At 45.1% G+C, this 16202-nt stretch overlaps 2 protein-coding genes across 3 annotated transcripts in view; one reads left to right on the top strand and one right to left on the bottom strand.

Moving 5' to 3' along the window:
• Positions 1-3284, top strand: part of Ell3 (elongation factor for RNA polymerase II 3) — an 18888-nt gene extending 15604 nt beyond the window's left edge. The window contains exons 11-12 of one of the 2 annotated variants that reach the window (XM_042687420.1): positions 608-613; positions 3272-3284. The gene's annotated coding sequence lies outside the window, so the exon portion shown is untranslated. The remainder of the gene's footprint in view (positions 1-607; positions 614-3271) is intronic. The other variant, XM_042687419.1, reaches the window with a different exon arrangement.
• Positions 1-16106, bottom strand: part of Pdia3 (protein disulfide isomerase family A member 3) — a 24400-nt gene extending 8294 nt beyond the window's left edge. Inside the window, exons 1-4 of the mRNA XM_042687417.1 lie at positions 15739-16106; positions 4710-4788; positions 2769-2886; positions 1040-1147 (exon numbers count right to left, since the gene is read on the bottom strand). Of these exons, the coding sequence (XP_042543351.1) occupies positions 1040-1147; positions 2769-2886; positions 4710-4788; positions 15739-15905 (472 nt within the window). The 5' untranslated portion in view covers positions 15906-16106. The remainder of the gene's footprint in view (positions 1-1039; positions 1148-2768; positions 2887-4709; positions 4789-15738) is intronic.
• Between the last annotated feature and the right edge of the window lie 96 nt (positions 16107-16202).

Genomic DNA, 16202 nt, shown 5'->3' with positions numbered 1-16202 from the left:
GGTGGCTCACGCCTCTCTAATCCTAGCTACTCAGGAGGCTGAAATCTGAGGATCACCATTCAAAGCCATCCTGGACAGGAAAGGGCAGAAAAGTCCGTGAAACTTTTATCTCCAAGTGGCGCTGTGGCTCAAGCAGTAGTAGAGCGCTCACCTTGAGCTAAAGAGCGCAGGGACAGCACCCAAGCCCAGAGTTCAATCCCCACGACCACGACCAAAAAAAAAAAGGGCTGGAAAGACGGCTCAGTGGTAGAGTGCTTGCCTTGCATGCATGAGGCCCTGCGTTGGATTCCTCAGCACCACATAAGCAAAAAGAAAAAAGCCGGAAGTGGCACTGTGGCTCAAGTGGTAGAGCACTAGCCTTGAGCTGAAGAGCTGAGGGACAGCGCCCAGGCCCAGAGTTCAGGCCCCAAGACTAACCAAAAAAAACAAGTGGTAGAAGAGGGTGTGACGGTACACATCTAGAACCCCAGACACATCCTATTCTAGGCCTTTAAAGTTACTTCTCTAAGAACATAGCCCACTCAAAATGCCATTCTTGAGAAAATAATGCTGACCCAATTCTGTCAGTTGTCTTTTAAACCAGCTCAAGGTTTCCTAATGCTTTATCTTTGTGGTTTCTTAGACATTAAGTTTTTTGTTGTTTTTTTTTGGTCAGTTGTGGAGCTTGAACTCTGGGCCTGGGTGCTGTCCCTCCGCTCTTCAGCTCAAGGTGAGTGCCCTACCACTTCAGCCACAGCGCCACTTCTGGTTTTCTAGTGGTTTATAGGAGATAAGAGTCTCATGGACTTTCCTGCCGGGGCTGGTTTTGTCTTTTCTTTTGTTTTTGGTACGGGGGATCGAACCCAGGACGTTGCACTTGCTAGGCAAGTGCTTTTCCACTGAGCTACATCCCAGCCCCCCTGGCTGGTTTTGATCCTCAGATCTCAGCCTCCTGAGTAGCTAGGATTACAGGCGTGAGCCACCAGCTCCCCCGCTGAAGTTTTGCTTTTAAATAAGCAAAGTGGTAACTTTGTGGCATAATTAAATATTTGCTACTTACCCACCACAGAGGCATCTTTATCACTGATGAACTTCTTAAATTCTTCCTCAGTCCTGAGAGGAACTGATGCTGGTCCTGCCTGCTTCTTCAGGTGGCTGACAATTCCATCTTAGAAGATATAAATTACAGCATACAATTTATCATTCCTTTTGTTGTTGTTTTTGGTTGTAAATCTTGACCTCAGGGCCTGGGCACTGTCACTGAGCTCTTTTGCTCAAAGCTAGCACTCTACCACTTTGAGCCATAGTGCCACTCCTGGTTTTCTGGTAATTAATTGGAGAAGAGTCTCTTGAACTTTCCTGTCTAGTCAGGCATTGAATCTCAATCCTCAAGTCTTAACTTCCTGAGTAGCTAGGATTACAGGTATATGAGCCACTAGCACTCAGCCAGTTTATCATTCCTAAAGACTATTTACATGATTCAAAATTCAAAGAACACAAGGGTATGCAATTAAAATTTCTTCCTATCTTTATCCCTCATTTCCTTCCTGAAGGAATTTTGGTTTGAATATCTTTCCAAACTTCTTTTGTTGGTGGTGTCATTTTTTAGTCCTGGGGCTTGAACTCAGGGTCTGGGCACTGGTCCTGTACTTCTTTTGCTCAAGGCTAGCACTCTACCATTTGAGCCACAGCATTACTTCTGGCCTTTTCTGTTTATTTGGTACTGAGGAATCCAAGCCAGAGCTTCATGCATGCTAGGCAAGCACTCTACCACTAAGCCACAATCCCAGCCCCTGTCTTTCCAAACTTCTTACACATGTACACAAAAGGACATATTTTCTTTTTTTCTATCTTCAAAATAGCAGCATATAGCCGGACGCCAGTGACTCAGGCCTGTAATCCTAGCTACTCAAAGGAAGAGGCAACAATGCTTGATAAGAAATGTACTCATTACCTTGCTCATGTAATTGTAACTCCTCTGTATGGTATTTTCATAATAAAAAAAACTATTAAAGGGCTGGAAAGGTGGCTCAGTGGTAGAGCACTTGCCTTGCATGCCTGAGGCCCTGGGTTCGATTCCTCAGCACCACATAAGCAAAAAGAAAAAGCTGGAAGTAGCACTGTGGCTCAAGTGGTAGAGCGCTAGCCTTGAGCTGAAGAGCTGAGGGACAGCGCTCAGGCCCAGAGTTCAGGCCCCACGACCGGACCCCCCCCCCCCCCCCCAAAAAAAGAAGCTCAAGGACAATGCTCAGGCCCTGAGTTTAAGCCCCAGGGCTGGCAAAAAAAAAAAAGGTATTCAGTAAACTTGAGATGAAGAAATACCTAAGCTTCTATCCATTTCAAAGTATTTTCTGTATTACTTACATAACCTATTCATGTATAAAGATTTGTTAGCAACCAAACTGACCTCTTAGGAGGAATTTTTTTTAAACACTGTTAAGTATTTTATGTAGAAAAACACATTTTCATGTTTCTACTACAAAAAAACAAAGTACTTAATTACTTGAGGAGGACAATCATAATCCAGGTCAGCCCAGACATAACATGAGACCCTATCTAAACAACTAGAAACAGAAAAGCCTAGTACACATGGCTCAAATGGTAGAGCATCTACCTAGCAAGGTCAAGGCCCTGAGTTCAAACCCCAATACTGCCCAGCCACCCTCAACCAACAAAATTCAACATAGAGAGTTGGAGGCCAGATTAGGCTAAATAGTAAAACTGCATCAAAAATAATGAAATGGAAAAAAAATAAATTTGGTTTGCAGGATATAATCCAGGATCCTTACCAGCAGTCCGAGGCCCGTCATAAGCACCTGCTTCTTCACCATCTCTGAATATCTTCAGGGTTGGATATCCACTGACTCCATACTTATTACAGGTGTTCGTGTTGGCAGTGCAGTCAACCTACAGATCGAAGGCCCATAGAAATTACTGTTATCAAAATCCCTGTTGCAAGTTTTTTCTCTATTCCTCAAATAACTGCCTCAGAATTAAAGTTCAAAGCCAGTCCGGGTAGGAAAGTCTGTGAGATTCTTTTTTTTTTTTTTTGTGTCCAGTCGTGAGGCCTGAACTCTGGACCTGGACGCTGTCCCTCAGCTCTTCAGCTGAGGGCTAGCGCTCTACCACTTGAGCCACAGCACCACTTCCGGCTTTTTTCTTTTTGCTTATGTGGTGCTGAGGAATTGAACCCAGGGCCTTAGGCATGCAAGGCAAGCGCTCTACCACTGAGCCACCTTCCCAGCCCGTCTGTGAGATTCTTATCTCCAATAAACCACCAGAAAACCGGAAGTGGTGTTGTGGTTCAAGTGCTAGAACGCTTACCTTGAGCTGAAGAGCACAAGGACAACGCCCAAACCCAGAGTTCAAGCCCCATAACCGACAAAAAAAAAAGCAGAATACAACCTTCAGCTGAAGAGCTGAGGGACAGAGCGCAGGCCCAGAGTTCAAGCCCCATTCAAAATCCATGATTTCATACAAAATGCCAAAATGTTCAAAGTATTTAAATTTTGTCCTTGGAATTTTTAGTGCTTAAAGCATCTCTATCCTTTTTGGTCCAGAACATGTAAAGAATAAATTGCTGGAGAGCTGAGGGATAGTGCCCAAGCCTAGAGTTCAAGCCCCATGACTGACCAAAAAAAAAAAAAGAAGAATAAATTGTGAGCCAGGCACTGGTGGCTCACGCCTGTAATCCTAGCTACTCAGGAGGCTGAAATTTGAGGATCACAGTTCAAAGCCAGCCTGGGCAGGAAAGTCTGTGAGATTCTTTTTTATTTATTTATTTTTTGGGTACAGTCGTGGGGCCTAAACTGTGGGCCTGGGCACTGTCCCTCAGCTCTTCAGCTCAAGATTAGCACTCTACCACTTGAGCCACAGCACCACTTCTGGCTTTTTTTTTTCCTTCTGCTTACGTGGTGCTGAGGAATTGAACCCAGGGCCTCATGCATGCAAGGCAAGCGCTCTACCACTGAGCCACCTTTCCAGCCCCGTCTGTGAGATGCTTATCTCCAATGTCACCGGTGCTGTGGCCCAAAGTGGTAGAGCACTAGCCTTGAGCTGAAGAACTCAGGGACAATGACAAGGCCCAGAGTTCAAGCCCCACAATCACCACCACCACCACCAACAAAAAGAATAAGTTGCTGCCAGGCACTGGTGGTTCATGCCTATAATCCTAGTTACTCATGAGCTAGGATTACTACTCAGGCTGAGCTATACTACAGGCAGCAAAGTCCCCAGGAGACTCTTGTCCCTCCCTTTCTGTTCCCCCTTACACTCTCAAAGACACGTAAATGAACAAACAAGGGGAAAAAAAAGACAGAAAAACAGCAAAAGTCCATCCAATTCTTAACAATGAGATGTGTGTGTGTGTGTGTGTGTGTGTGTGTGTGTGTGTGTGAGCACGTGCACACAAACTCATGATCTTGCTCAGTTTCTTCAGTCACGGCTGGCACACGACTACATGAGCCATACCTCCACTTCCAGCTTCTTAGTGGTTAATTGGTTAAAAGTTTCATGGACTTTCCTGGCAAGGCGGGCTTCAAACTACAGCACCTGGCAATTTCATTAGTTTTAATATTCTGTTCATTACAAGTAATGCCAAAGGCAAGGTGTACATTTCCTCAGGAACTAGTCTTCACTGTTCTTAGCACTTAAAAGCAGCGCAAACTGTTAAACTTATAGCTACTCTTTAGAATACTTCATATCCTTCGGTTGAGTGGCCCTGTACTCACCTTTGCTAATGGGACTATTCCTTTTAATCTGGTGGCTGCAGCTTCATACTCAGGAGCAAGCCTCTTGCAGTGTCCACACCTATATAAAGAGAAAGCCAAATCCTTAGGCTGACTAACCCTACAAATCTGCTAATGTTGTCTCTAGGAAAAAAGTCTCAAATTGAGTTATTCTTCCATTCCCCCATTCATCCTCCTTTTTGTTTGTGCTGGTCCGAGGGCTTGAACTCAGGGTCTCAGTACTGTTCTTGAGTGTTTTTGCTCAAGGCTAGTACTCTACTACTAGGAACCATAGCTCCACTTCCAGCTTTTTTGGTAGTTAACTGGAGATAAGTCTTACCGACTTTCCTGCCCAGGCTGGTTTTGAATTGTGACCCTTACATCTCAGCTAGGATAAGTAGCTACTGGCATGATCCACTGGTCCACTGGTGCCTGGGTTTCCACTTTTTTTTTTGCAGGGGAGGTATCAGTGGTGGGGCTTGAACTCAGGTCTGGGCACTGTTCCTGAGCTCTTTTGCTCAAGACTAGAGCTCTACCACTTTGAGCCACAGCACAGCTTCTGGTAGTCTAGTGGTTAACTGAAGATAAGTCTCTTGGACTTTACTTCCTGGGTTGGCTTTGAACCATGATTATCAGATCTCAGCCTCCTGAGTAGCTAGGATTACAAGTGTGAGCCACCAGTGGGTGGCTTTCCACCTTTTTTTGACCTAAGGTCTGGCCTTGAACTTGTAATCCTCCTGTCTCAGCCTCTTAAATGTTAGGCTTACAGGTGTACAACATCAAGCCCATCTCCCATCTCTCAGTCCTGTTAGATTTTTGAGATAGGACTGAAGTTGCCCAGGCTGGCTTTGAACATGCAAAACTTGAAATTGCCTCAGCCTCCTGTGTAACTGGGATTGTAGGCATACATTACACCTGAGTCATACTTCCACTGGACTATGCTTCCAAAAGGAAGAATATAACTTTAACAATATCATTATTAGGGGGGGAGAGGGGAGAGGATTGGGTGGTGGGGAAGTAGGGGGGAGGTAGGGAAGGGATGTGAAGGGTAAACAAAGGAGGAGGCTGCAATGCTTGATAAAAAATGTATGCATTATCCTGCCCATGTAATTGTAACCCCTCTGTACAGTATGTTCACAAAAAAAAAATTAAATTAAAAAACAACAACAACAATATCATTATTGATAGCCAGGCACTGGTGGTTCATGCCTGTAATCCTGGCTTATCAATCCTGAGATCTGAGGATCACAGTTCAAAGTCAGCCCAGGCAGGAAAGTCTGTGAGACGCTTATCTCCAATAAACCACTAGAAAACTGGAAGTGGCGCTGTGGCTCAAGTGATAGAGTGTTCTCCTTGAGCTGAAGAGTGCAGGGACAGCACCCAAGCCCAGAGTTCAAGCCCCACAACCGACAAAACAAAAACAAAAAACACTATCATTATTGCTAAGTAAACCAGAGCTCTCAGAACATAAAAGTATATTCCACATTAATGAGGGAAAGGGCTCATGTCTTTTTGAACAATTAGTAAGGCTAAAACGAAGAATAAAATATCAGGGCTGGGAGTGTGGCTTAGTGGTAGAGGGCTCGCCTAACATGCATGAAGCCCTGGGTTCGATTTCTCAGTACCACATAAATAGAAAAAGCCAAAAGTGGCACTGTGGCTCAAGTGGCAGAGTGCTAGCGTTGAGCAAAAGAAGCTCAGGGCCAGTGCCTAGGCCCTCAGTTCAAGCCCTAGGACTGGCAAAAAATAAAAATAAAAAATCAGTAATTCTGGTAACAGTTCCCAAAGATGCATTTTTCCTTAAAAAAAATCAAGACCTAATGTAGTAGTTCCTAGAATTATCTGATTGAGGGAGTATGTAGCTTGGTAGTAGAAAGCTTGTCTACCATGTGAAAGGACATGAATTCAATCCCCAACACTGCCAGAATAAAAAAAGATTACAGTCCAGGCAGGCCTGAGCATAAAGTGAGACCCTAACTAAAACTAATCAATGGGATGGAGTTGTAGCTGAAATAATAGAGACTTTGCCTTGCAAGTACAAGGCCCTTAGTTTAATCCTCAGGATTGCTAAAAACAAGAAAAACATATCAACATCAAGTGATTTTTCTCCAATTTTTCAATATGGATCTATGGGCAGAAGTCCTAGTTGAGGAAGTAGTGGAATGAAATGTACTCTAGCAGCTTACTGATGGCCCTTTTCCCCCCAAACTGAGTTCAACACAGTTGATACAGTTAAGATCAAAGTCTGATTTTTATAGTCACTTGGCCAAAAGAACTAATTAAAAACATAAACAAGAATACTATTCCCAGAGGGCCAACAGAAGCACCTGCTCCAATACCCAGAAAGTCCAAACAGTCCCACAGGTGCACTGTACATGCACAGCTGGGGGTGTAAAATATGCTCTTATCAAAGCACAGTTAGCATCAGCTGCACATCCTCTTTTCAAAAGCCAATGAATTGCAAAGGGATCACTCTGAGAAGCTTGAGGAGTTCTGTAACCTCTCTACAGACAAACAGAAAAGACAAAGAAGAAAAAGAATAAGGAAGAAATATGAGCTGATAGATTTCATAGTCAGTAGTCTCAACTTATCCTATCAAGTAATGAATGGTTAGTAACTTGGAAATAATTTAAGACAAGAACTATAAAAGGGCCTGGAAGGTGGCTCAGTGGTAGAGTGCTTGCCTTGCATGCATGAGGCCCTAGGTTCAATTCCTCAGCACCACATTAAAAAAAAACAAAACAAACAAACAAACAAAAACAGAAGTGGCACTGTAGCTCAAGTGGTAGAGTGCTAGCCTTGAGCTAAAGAGCTGAGGGACAGCGCCCAGGCCCAGAGTTCAGGCCCCACGACTGACAAAAAAAAACTGTAAAATTTATTATAGGCTCTTTAGTCTTCAGGAGTCTTATTTAAAAATTACCAGAGTTTGACAAAGGAACACAGGCAGGGAAAAAAGCCTAATACCACACAATGCAGGGTCATGTATATATTTATGAAAATGATAATGGACCAATGTCGAAACACAAATTCAAGATGGATGGGGAAGAGGTTCAAAAAAGGTTTCAGATATACTGGGTTTTGTTTTGTTTTTACGGTTGTGGGGCCTGAATGCAGAACTTGGGCACTGTCTCTGATCTCTTTTTGCTCAAGGCTAGTGTTCTACCACTTTGAGCCACATGGGGACTTTTCTGCCCAGGCTGGCTTCAAACTGTGATCCTCAGATCTCAGCCTCCTGACTAGCTGGGAATAGAGGCATGAGCCACCAATACCTTATTAGTCTCATACTGTGATGTTCCCAATTACCTAGCTTGGATTACAGATGTGACCACACCTAGCTTGTTTGTTGGGATGGGGTCTTGCTAATTTTTTTTGCCAGGAGATCTCCAATTATGGTCCTCTTGAAAACTTATAGGCATGAGTTACATAGCAGTAAGAGGTTAGACTGGGCCCTTAATTAGGTTCAGGTTCAGAAAGAAAAAGGTGAGGCATTTTGGATATAGAAAATAATAGATGCCTGGGGCTGGGAAGGTGGCTCAGTGGTAGAGTGCTTGCCTTGCATGCATGAGGCCCTGGGTTCAATTCCTCAGCACCACATAAGCAGAAAAAAGCCAGAAGTGGAGCTGTGACTCTAGTGGTAGAGTGCTAGCCTTGAGCTGAAGAGCTGAGGGACAGCGCCCAGGCCCAGAGTTCAGGCCTCACGACCAAAAAAAAAGAAAATAATAGATGCCTTTAGAGATGTAAGAAAGCTTTTGTTTTCAGGGATAAATGCACACATATGTGCATTATGACTACACCAGACAGTAATTTATAGGAAAGGAAAAAGCAGCAGCAGCAAGAACAAAGCCTCATAGGAGATAATTTATTTACCATGGGCAGATAATGAAAAACTGGACCAGTGTGGCAGAAATGAGAATAAACAAAATAGAGATTTCTGCTGACATTTTTACCATCTTTAGACAGGATCTCATGTCAAGCCTTGACTTATGATGTCCCTGCCTCAGCCTCAAAGGTACTAGAATTACAGGTGTGCTCTTTGTTAAATTGTGGTAACCGTTAAGGCTAATACATCATGTATAAAATTTGTCAGCTCTATAAACACATTAAAAATATTCATGATGCCACCAGGTGCAGGTGGCTCACTCTTGTAATCCTAGCTACTCATGAGGACTGCAGTTCCAAGCCAGCCCAGGTAGTAAAGTCCATGAGACACTTATCTCCAATTAACCACCAGAAAAGTGGAAGTGTCGCTGTGGCTCAAAGTGGTAGAACACTAGCCTTGAGCAGAAAAAGATCAGGGACAACACCTAGGCCCTGAGTTCAAGCCCCAGACTGGCACCAAAAAAAGCCAGAAAGCCAAAAGTAGGTGTTGTTCAAGTGGTGAAGCACTTGAAGCCTTGAGGGAAAAAACTAAGCAAAAGGATGGGGCCCAGAGTTCAAGCCCCAGTACTGGTGCGTGCACACAAGTACACCCTATTAAAGTGAAAGGAGCCAGGGATGCGGCTTACGAGGCAGAATGACTGGCTAGCAAGCCAAGACTGAGTTTAAACTCAGTAACTTTCACACACACACAAAAAATCTGCCTGGTAAATTCCTATGAAATCTGGGAAGAAAGTAGGTGTGTATAAGCCACAAGGCCCAGACCAAAAGCCACTGTTGGCCAACAAATGCACAAGAGAGCTCCAACAAGGCTGGCAGAAACTACCCTTTTCAATCAGAAATTCAAGTGAAATGGACTTTTAAGGACATCAGAAGTTAAGAGACCCATCAAGATTAACCACAACCTCTTTTACCTATCCCTAGACAATATTAAAACAAGAATCCACAGATGATAATGAATTCCAACATATATTCACTCAACAATCAGAAGCTTAATATTTAGTAAAAGTAACTTGCAAGCTAAATCTTGATGTTGAAAGAATAGGGGGCAGGAGGGAAATAAGAACATATATAAAAATATTAAATACTTCATTTTATACTATGCAAAAACTTTTTTTTCTTGTTAGTAGTAGGGTTTGAAAGTAGGGTCTCACACTTGGTAGGCTGATGCTTTTTGCTTTAGGCTATTTTTCAGACAGGGTCTTATAGAGTTGCCTAGGGCTGGCCTTAATAAAGCAATCCTCCTACCAACATTTTCCACATAGTTGGGATTATAGGCATGGCCCACCATGCCTGTTGTTAAGATGGAATCACTCAAGCCAGGTGCAGGTGGCTTACATGCCTGTAATCCTAGTCAGGAGGCTGAGATCTGAAGATCTTGATTTGAAGCCAGCCCAGGCAATAAAGTCCTTGAAACTATTATCTCCAATTAACCACTAGAAAATGGAAGGTAGTTCAAGTGGCAGAGCATTAGCCTTGAGCACAAAAGCTTAGGAATGGGTTGGGAATGTGGGTTAGTGGTAAAGTGCTTGCCTAGCATGCATGAAGCCCTGGGTTTGAATCCTTGGCACCACATAAGCAGAATAAGTCCGAAGTGGCACTGTGTCTCAAGTGGTAGAGCGTTAGCCTTGAGGTGAAGAGTTGAAGGACAGCACCCATCAAAAAAAAAGATGGCATCTAACTTTTTAACCCAAAATCCTTATAACTCTGCTACCAATTAGTTGGTATGACAGGCATGCACTAACTCAGCCAAATTGTCCTTTTCTTTTTAAAATTTTACTGAGCCAGGCGCTAATGGCTCATGCCTGTAATCCTAGCTACTAGGGAGGCTGAGATCTGAGCAGCTCAGCTCAAAGCCAGCCTGGGCAGGAAAGTCCATGAAACTCTAATCTATAATAAACCACCAGAAAACCGGAAGTGGCGCTGTAGCTCAAGTGGTAGAGTGCTAGCCTTCAGCTGAAGAGCTGATGTACTGAGGTCTGAATTTAGATTCTCATGCTCAGGCTTTTCAGTGTTCTACACTTGAGCCATGCATCACCATTCCTTTTTTTTTCCCTTTTTTCTAGTCCTGGGACTGGCTACTGTCCCTGAACTTTGGTGCTAAAGGCTGGCATCCTATCACTTGAGCCACAGTGCCACTTCTTTTTCTGAGTAATTTATTGGAGATAAAGAGTTTCAGGGGCTGGGCACCAGTAGGTCATGCCTGTAATCCTAGCTACTCAGGAGGCTGAGATCTGAGGATTGTAGTTCAAAGCCAGCCCAGGCAGGAAAGTCCATGAGACTTTTTTTTTTTTTGGTCGGTTGTGGGGCTTGAACTCTGGGCCTGGGTGCTGTCCCTCAGCTCTTCAGCTCAAGGCGAGCGCTCTACCACTTAAGCCACAGAGCCACTTCTCCATGAGACTCTTATCTCCAATAAACCACTCAGAAAACAGGAAGCAGGTGTGGCTCAGGTGGTAGAGTGCAAGCCTTGAGCTGAAGGACAGCACCCAGGCCCAGAGTTCAAGCCCCATGACCAACTGAAAAAAAGTTTCATGTACTTTCCCTGCCCAGGCTGACTTCAAACCAGGATCCTCAGATCTCAGCCTCCTGAGTAGTTGGGATTATAGGTGTTTGCCACCAGTGCCTGGCTTTTTTCGGTGACCTTTCTGCTTCAGTCAGCCTCACAAGTACACAGCCCCTAGTCTTTTTTTTCTCCTCTTTTCCTGTTTTTTTGTGTGTACTGTGGCTTGAAGTTAAGAGCCTCACACTATCACTAGGCTTTTTTGCTCACAGTTAGCATTTTACCACTTGAGCCACACACCCCAATCCTGGCATTTTGCTGGTTAACTGGAGATGAGTCTTGGGGACTTTTCTGCCCAACCTGCCTTTGAAACATAATCATCTGGGTCTTAGCCTATTGAGCAGCTAGGACTATACTATAGGTATGGACAACCAGATCCTGGCTTCACAGTCTTTTTCTATCCTTTAGAAACACTGTATTAAATATTACTTATAGCCAGGCACCAGCTATAACTTATTTATATAACTTTTCCCTCAGTCCGGCATTCTACCACTTGAGCTACAGCTCCACATCTGGCTTTTTGTTGGTTAACTGGAGATAAGAGTCTCACATAGGGGCTAGGAAGGTGGCTCAGTGGTAGAGTGCTTACCTTGCATCCATGTGGCCCTGGGTTCGATTCCTCAGCACCACATAAGCAGGAAAAAAAAAGCCAGAAGTGGTGCTATGGCTCAAGTGGTAGCATGCTAGCCTTGAGCTCAAGAGCTGAGGGACAGCACCCAGGCCCAGAGTTCAGGCCTCACGACTGGACCCCTCCAAAAAAAAAAAAAGTCTCACATAGGCTGGGAATGTGGCTTAGTGGTAGAGTGTTTGCCTAGCATGCATGAAGCTCTGGGTTTGATTCCTCAGTACCAGAAAAACAGAAAAAGCCAGAAGCAGCATTATGGCTCAAGTGGTAGAGTGCTAGCCTTGAGCAAAAGAAGCTCAGGGTCAATGCCTAGATCCATAGTTCAAGCCTCAGGACTGGCCAAAAAGAAAAAAGCAAAGTCTTTTCTTTCTAGGCTGGCTTCAAACCACACCCTCAGATCTCAGCCTCCTGAAAAGTCAAATTTTATTACTGTTCTAGAAGTCAGCACACTGCTGAGAATGTGACTCACTGTAGAGCCTAAGGCCAACATTGCTTCAATCCCCAGTACTATAGAGATGAAATCTTAAAATCTTCTAGAAGTTTTCACAAAAATTTAAGTCTTTCGTGCCACTTCCAGCTTTTACTGTTTATATGGTGCTGAGGAATTGAACCCAGAGCCTTATGCATGTGAAGCAAGTACTCTATCACTGAGTCACCTTCCTAGCCCCCAAAATTTAAGTCTTGAAATTTAATTCCCCAGAGAAATTAACAAAAATCCTATCTTTCTAAATATATAATTAACTTCATAAGATAGTACACTACAAAGAAATCTTAAATGTATTAAAAGTAGGGGCTAGGCACTTGTGGCTCATGCCTGTAATCCTAGCTAACAGTGAGACAGATCCAAAGATCTAGGTTTGAAACCAGTCCAGGCAGAAAAGTCCATGACACTCTTACCTCCAACTAATCAGCAGGAAGTGGAGGTGTGGCTCAAGTAGTAGCTTACAAGCTTTGAGTCACACAAAGCCAGAGCATGAGGCCTGGAGTTCAAGTTCAAGTATTAGCACCAAAGACAAAAAAAAAAATTACAGGGGGATAAAACCTTAAGAGAAAAAGAATGTGCACAGAACAAAATAAGCCAATTTAAACTTAAAAATTCTTGAACCGTTCCTGACAAGAAATAGTATGCCTAATCTGTGCAAAACAGCAGTTGAAAAACATTTTCCAGCTGACATGTTAATAAAAGCAGTTCAATGTATAGAAATTAAACACCTTATCAACAGGAGACTTCCTAAACTTCAGATTGGTCACTCTGAAAACCGATATTTCTTGCTGGAATTACAGAGGATGGCCTTATCTTCTAACCACCAGAAAGGAGACACCACAGCAGTAATCTACCCAATTCTTGGAATAGTTTAATGCATGACGGAATATGTAGGACAGCATGGGGGCCAATTTAAAGTAGACAAGACCAGCTGGATTTGGTGGTGCAAGCCTGAGGATCACAAATTTGAGCCTGGTCTGGGCAAAAATAAATAAATAAAATGTAGAAAAGAATGCCCTTAAGACAGCTGCTAGTAGTTATTACCTGTCATCTAGCTACTCAGGAGACTGAGATCTGAGGATCCTGGTTCACAGCCAGCTGGGTGGGAAAGCCTGTGAGACTCTTACCTACAATTAGCCACAAGTACGTTCTTGAGCAAAAAAGATTAAGGACAGTGCCCAGACCCTGAGTTCAAGCCCTCGTATTAGGGACAAGTACAGGTATACACACACACAAGCCTTAGTTGTTTCTCCCTGCCTTCTTCCAGTGCTGGGAATTAAACTCGGGGTCTTGCACAACATCCTTAACCCTAATTCTGCTTTAAACCAAGTCTAACAGAACACATTTCTCCAGCAATTCCTTTTTTTTTTTTTTTTGCTGGTGCTGGGCCTTGAACTCCCAAGCCTGCATACTCTCCCTAAGCTCCTTTTGCTCAAGGCTAGAGCTCTACCACTTGAGCTACAGCGTCACTTCTGGCCTTTTCTGTAACTAACTGAAGATAAGTCTCACAGACTTTAGTGTCCAGGCTGGCTTTGAACTGCAATCCTCAGGTCTCAGCTTCCTGACTAGCTACAATTACAGGCATGAGCCATCAGCACCAGGCTAGCAATTCCTCTTAAAACTGCTATATGACTCCTTTTAGTCCAAGAAGTCCTAGTCATTGTCTCCCCTTCATGTAACAGTATAGTTACGTAACTGGAAAGACTTTCTAAGCAAGAATGAGTTTCTGAGATGTAGGGAGACTATATGTGTAACCAATACTGCCAGTTAGCCACAGCAATGCCAGAACACAAAATCTGTTAAAACCTGACTTGCTGCCTTTTGCATATCCTTCTGATTCAGGTAGTCCTTCCTAGGAGTTTTTGGGCATGACCCTGGACAAATCAGCTGGGCTAGAAGAGTGAAGCCCAGAATCAAAAATAAGACTTAAAGACACTTTTTTTTTTTTTTTTGGGGGGGGGGGGGGGTAGGTCATAAGGCCTGAACTCTGGGCCTGGGCTGTCCCTCAGCTCTTCAGCTTAAGGCTAGCACTCTACCACTAGAGCCACACCACAGCGCCACTTCCGGCTTTTTCTGCTTAAATGGTGCTGAAGAATCACACCCAGGGCCTAAGGCATGCAAGGCAAGCACTCTACCACTGAGCCACCTTCCCAGCCCTGACACTTAAAAAAATAATAATTTTAAAAAATCTAATACTTTTGAAATCAGTTTTTAGCTAAGGGTCACTGTGCCAGAAAAGAAAAAATTCAGTACTGCAATTATCATGATCTACTGAGCTATTCCAAGTGTTAAAATAATTAAGTGTACTGTAGGAATAGTTTGGACATTATCATCACCACTCAGGCTGGCAGGGCCAGAAATCCTGTTTGTCATGCCTTGTAAAGAAAAAAGATTTCTATTCTGAAATAGTTCTGCTCTCTAAGGAGCTCACATTTTGTTAGGTTAGGATACTCAAAAGTGAAGTTATTTCTCTCAACATTGTTTACTTGTTTGTGGGGTGGGAGTGAGGGAATGAAGAGTCATTTTCTGGTCATTTTCTTGAACTATGACACTCAGGGCAGACTAATGGAATGATTCCTTTTTTGGGGGTGGGGGTTTCCGGTTGTGGGGCCTGAACTCTGGGCCTGGGCGCTCTCCCTCAGCTCCTCAGCTCGCGTTCTACCACTTGAGTCACAGCACCACTTCCGGCTTTTTTCTTTTTTGCTTATGTGGTGCTGAGTTATCGAACCCAGGGCCTCAGGCATGCAAGGCAAGCGCTCTACCACTGAGCCACCTTCCCAGCCCCCTGATTGAATGATTCCTAAGGCACCCAACGTTTTGGTTTGTGACAGAGGCCTCTCCAGGTTTAATGTAGCCACTGGGACACTACCCATGGACAATAACAATAACAACAATAATAATTGCGTGCATCAAGAAAAGGCACTCATGACCATTCTGCAGCTACTGAGTGACCTTGGCTTGAAACCAACAGGCAGTGGGGCCTGGGGTGAAATGGGGGGGGTGGTGGTGGTGGAGGGAGTCAGGACGAAGGGAAATACCCTGAGCGTTCCCAGGACCTCCACACACTTGAGGGTTACATTCTCTTTCCTATTAAGGCTTTCGGATAGCAGGCCGGGATCGAGTACACTGAGTCACCTGAAGAACTGAGTGAGATAATACATCGCCGGGAGCCGGGTGGGGTGGGGTGGGGTGGGGGGGCCGAGATGGTGAAACCCTCAGCAAATAGGAAGTGCCTGGTGAATAGGATGCGGCCTGGTGGGAGAGGAGCCCCGAGGTTTCCCTTCCTGAGTGGGTGGCGCACCCCCCCCCTCCCCCGGCCCCGCACCTCCGGATCCCCAGGGATGGGGGGTGGGGTGGGGAGGACAGACCCGTTGGAATAGTGTGGAGGGCTCCGGCGGGGCGTAGGCCCAACCGTTCGCGCGCCCGGCCCGGGGGACCCCAGCAGACTCTTCCCTCCCCCGGCCCAGGGCTGGAGCGGCGGCCTCACCATGGGGCGAAGAACTCGACGAGCATGAGGCCCGCGGAGCCCGTGTCCGAGACGCGACTCTCGAAGTTGTCGTCGGTGAGTTCCAGCACGTCAGAGGCAGCGGCGTGGCGGGCCTCGGCGAGAAGCAGCGCCACGACCGAGAACAGCGCTAGATGACGGAGGCGCATGGCGGCCAGGCGACCGGGAGGAACCGGGACCGGGGGTGGGAAACGGCCGGGAGTCGGGGAAGAAAAAGAAATAAAAATAATAAAAAATGAAATGAAAACGAAGGCTCCGGCGAAGGGGTGGGGGGGGGGGTGAGGAGGGAATCGACGAAGGTCGGGCCGGCGACCACGAACTCGCTGCCTCGCGCTCCCGCGTCTGGCCCAGGCGGACCTGCAGCCGGACGTCCCAACCCCCTAAACCCGGCTCCGGCCGCAGTGTGGCAGCCGCTGATTGGCTGCGTCGCGACTACGTCAGGAGGC

This window comes from Dipodomys spectabilis, unplaced genomic scaffold, assembly GCF_019054845.1.
Source record: "Dipodomys spectabilis isolate Male_0828 unplaced genomic scaffold, ASM1905484v1 ptg000108l, whole genome shotgun sequence".
Lineage (NCBI taxonomy): Eukaryota > Metazoa > Chordata > Mammalia > Rodentia > Heteromyidae > Dipodomys > Dipodomys spectabilis.
This window is presented reverse-complemented; position numbering and strand designations above follow the sequence as displayed.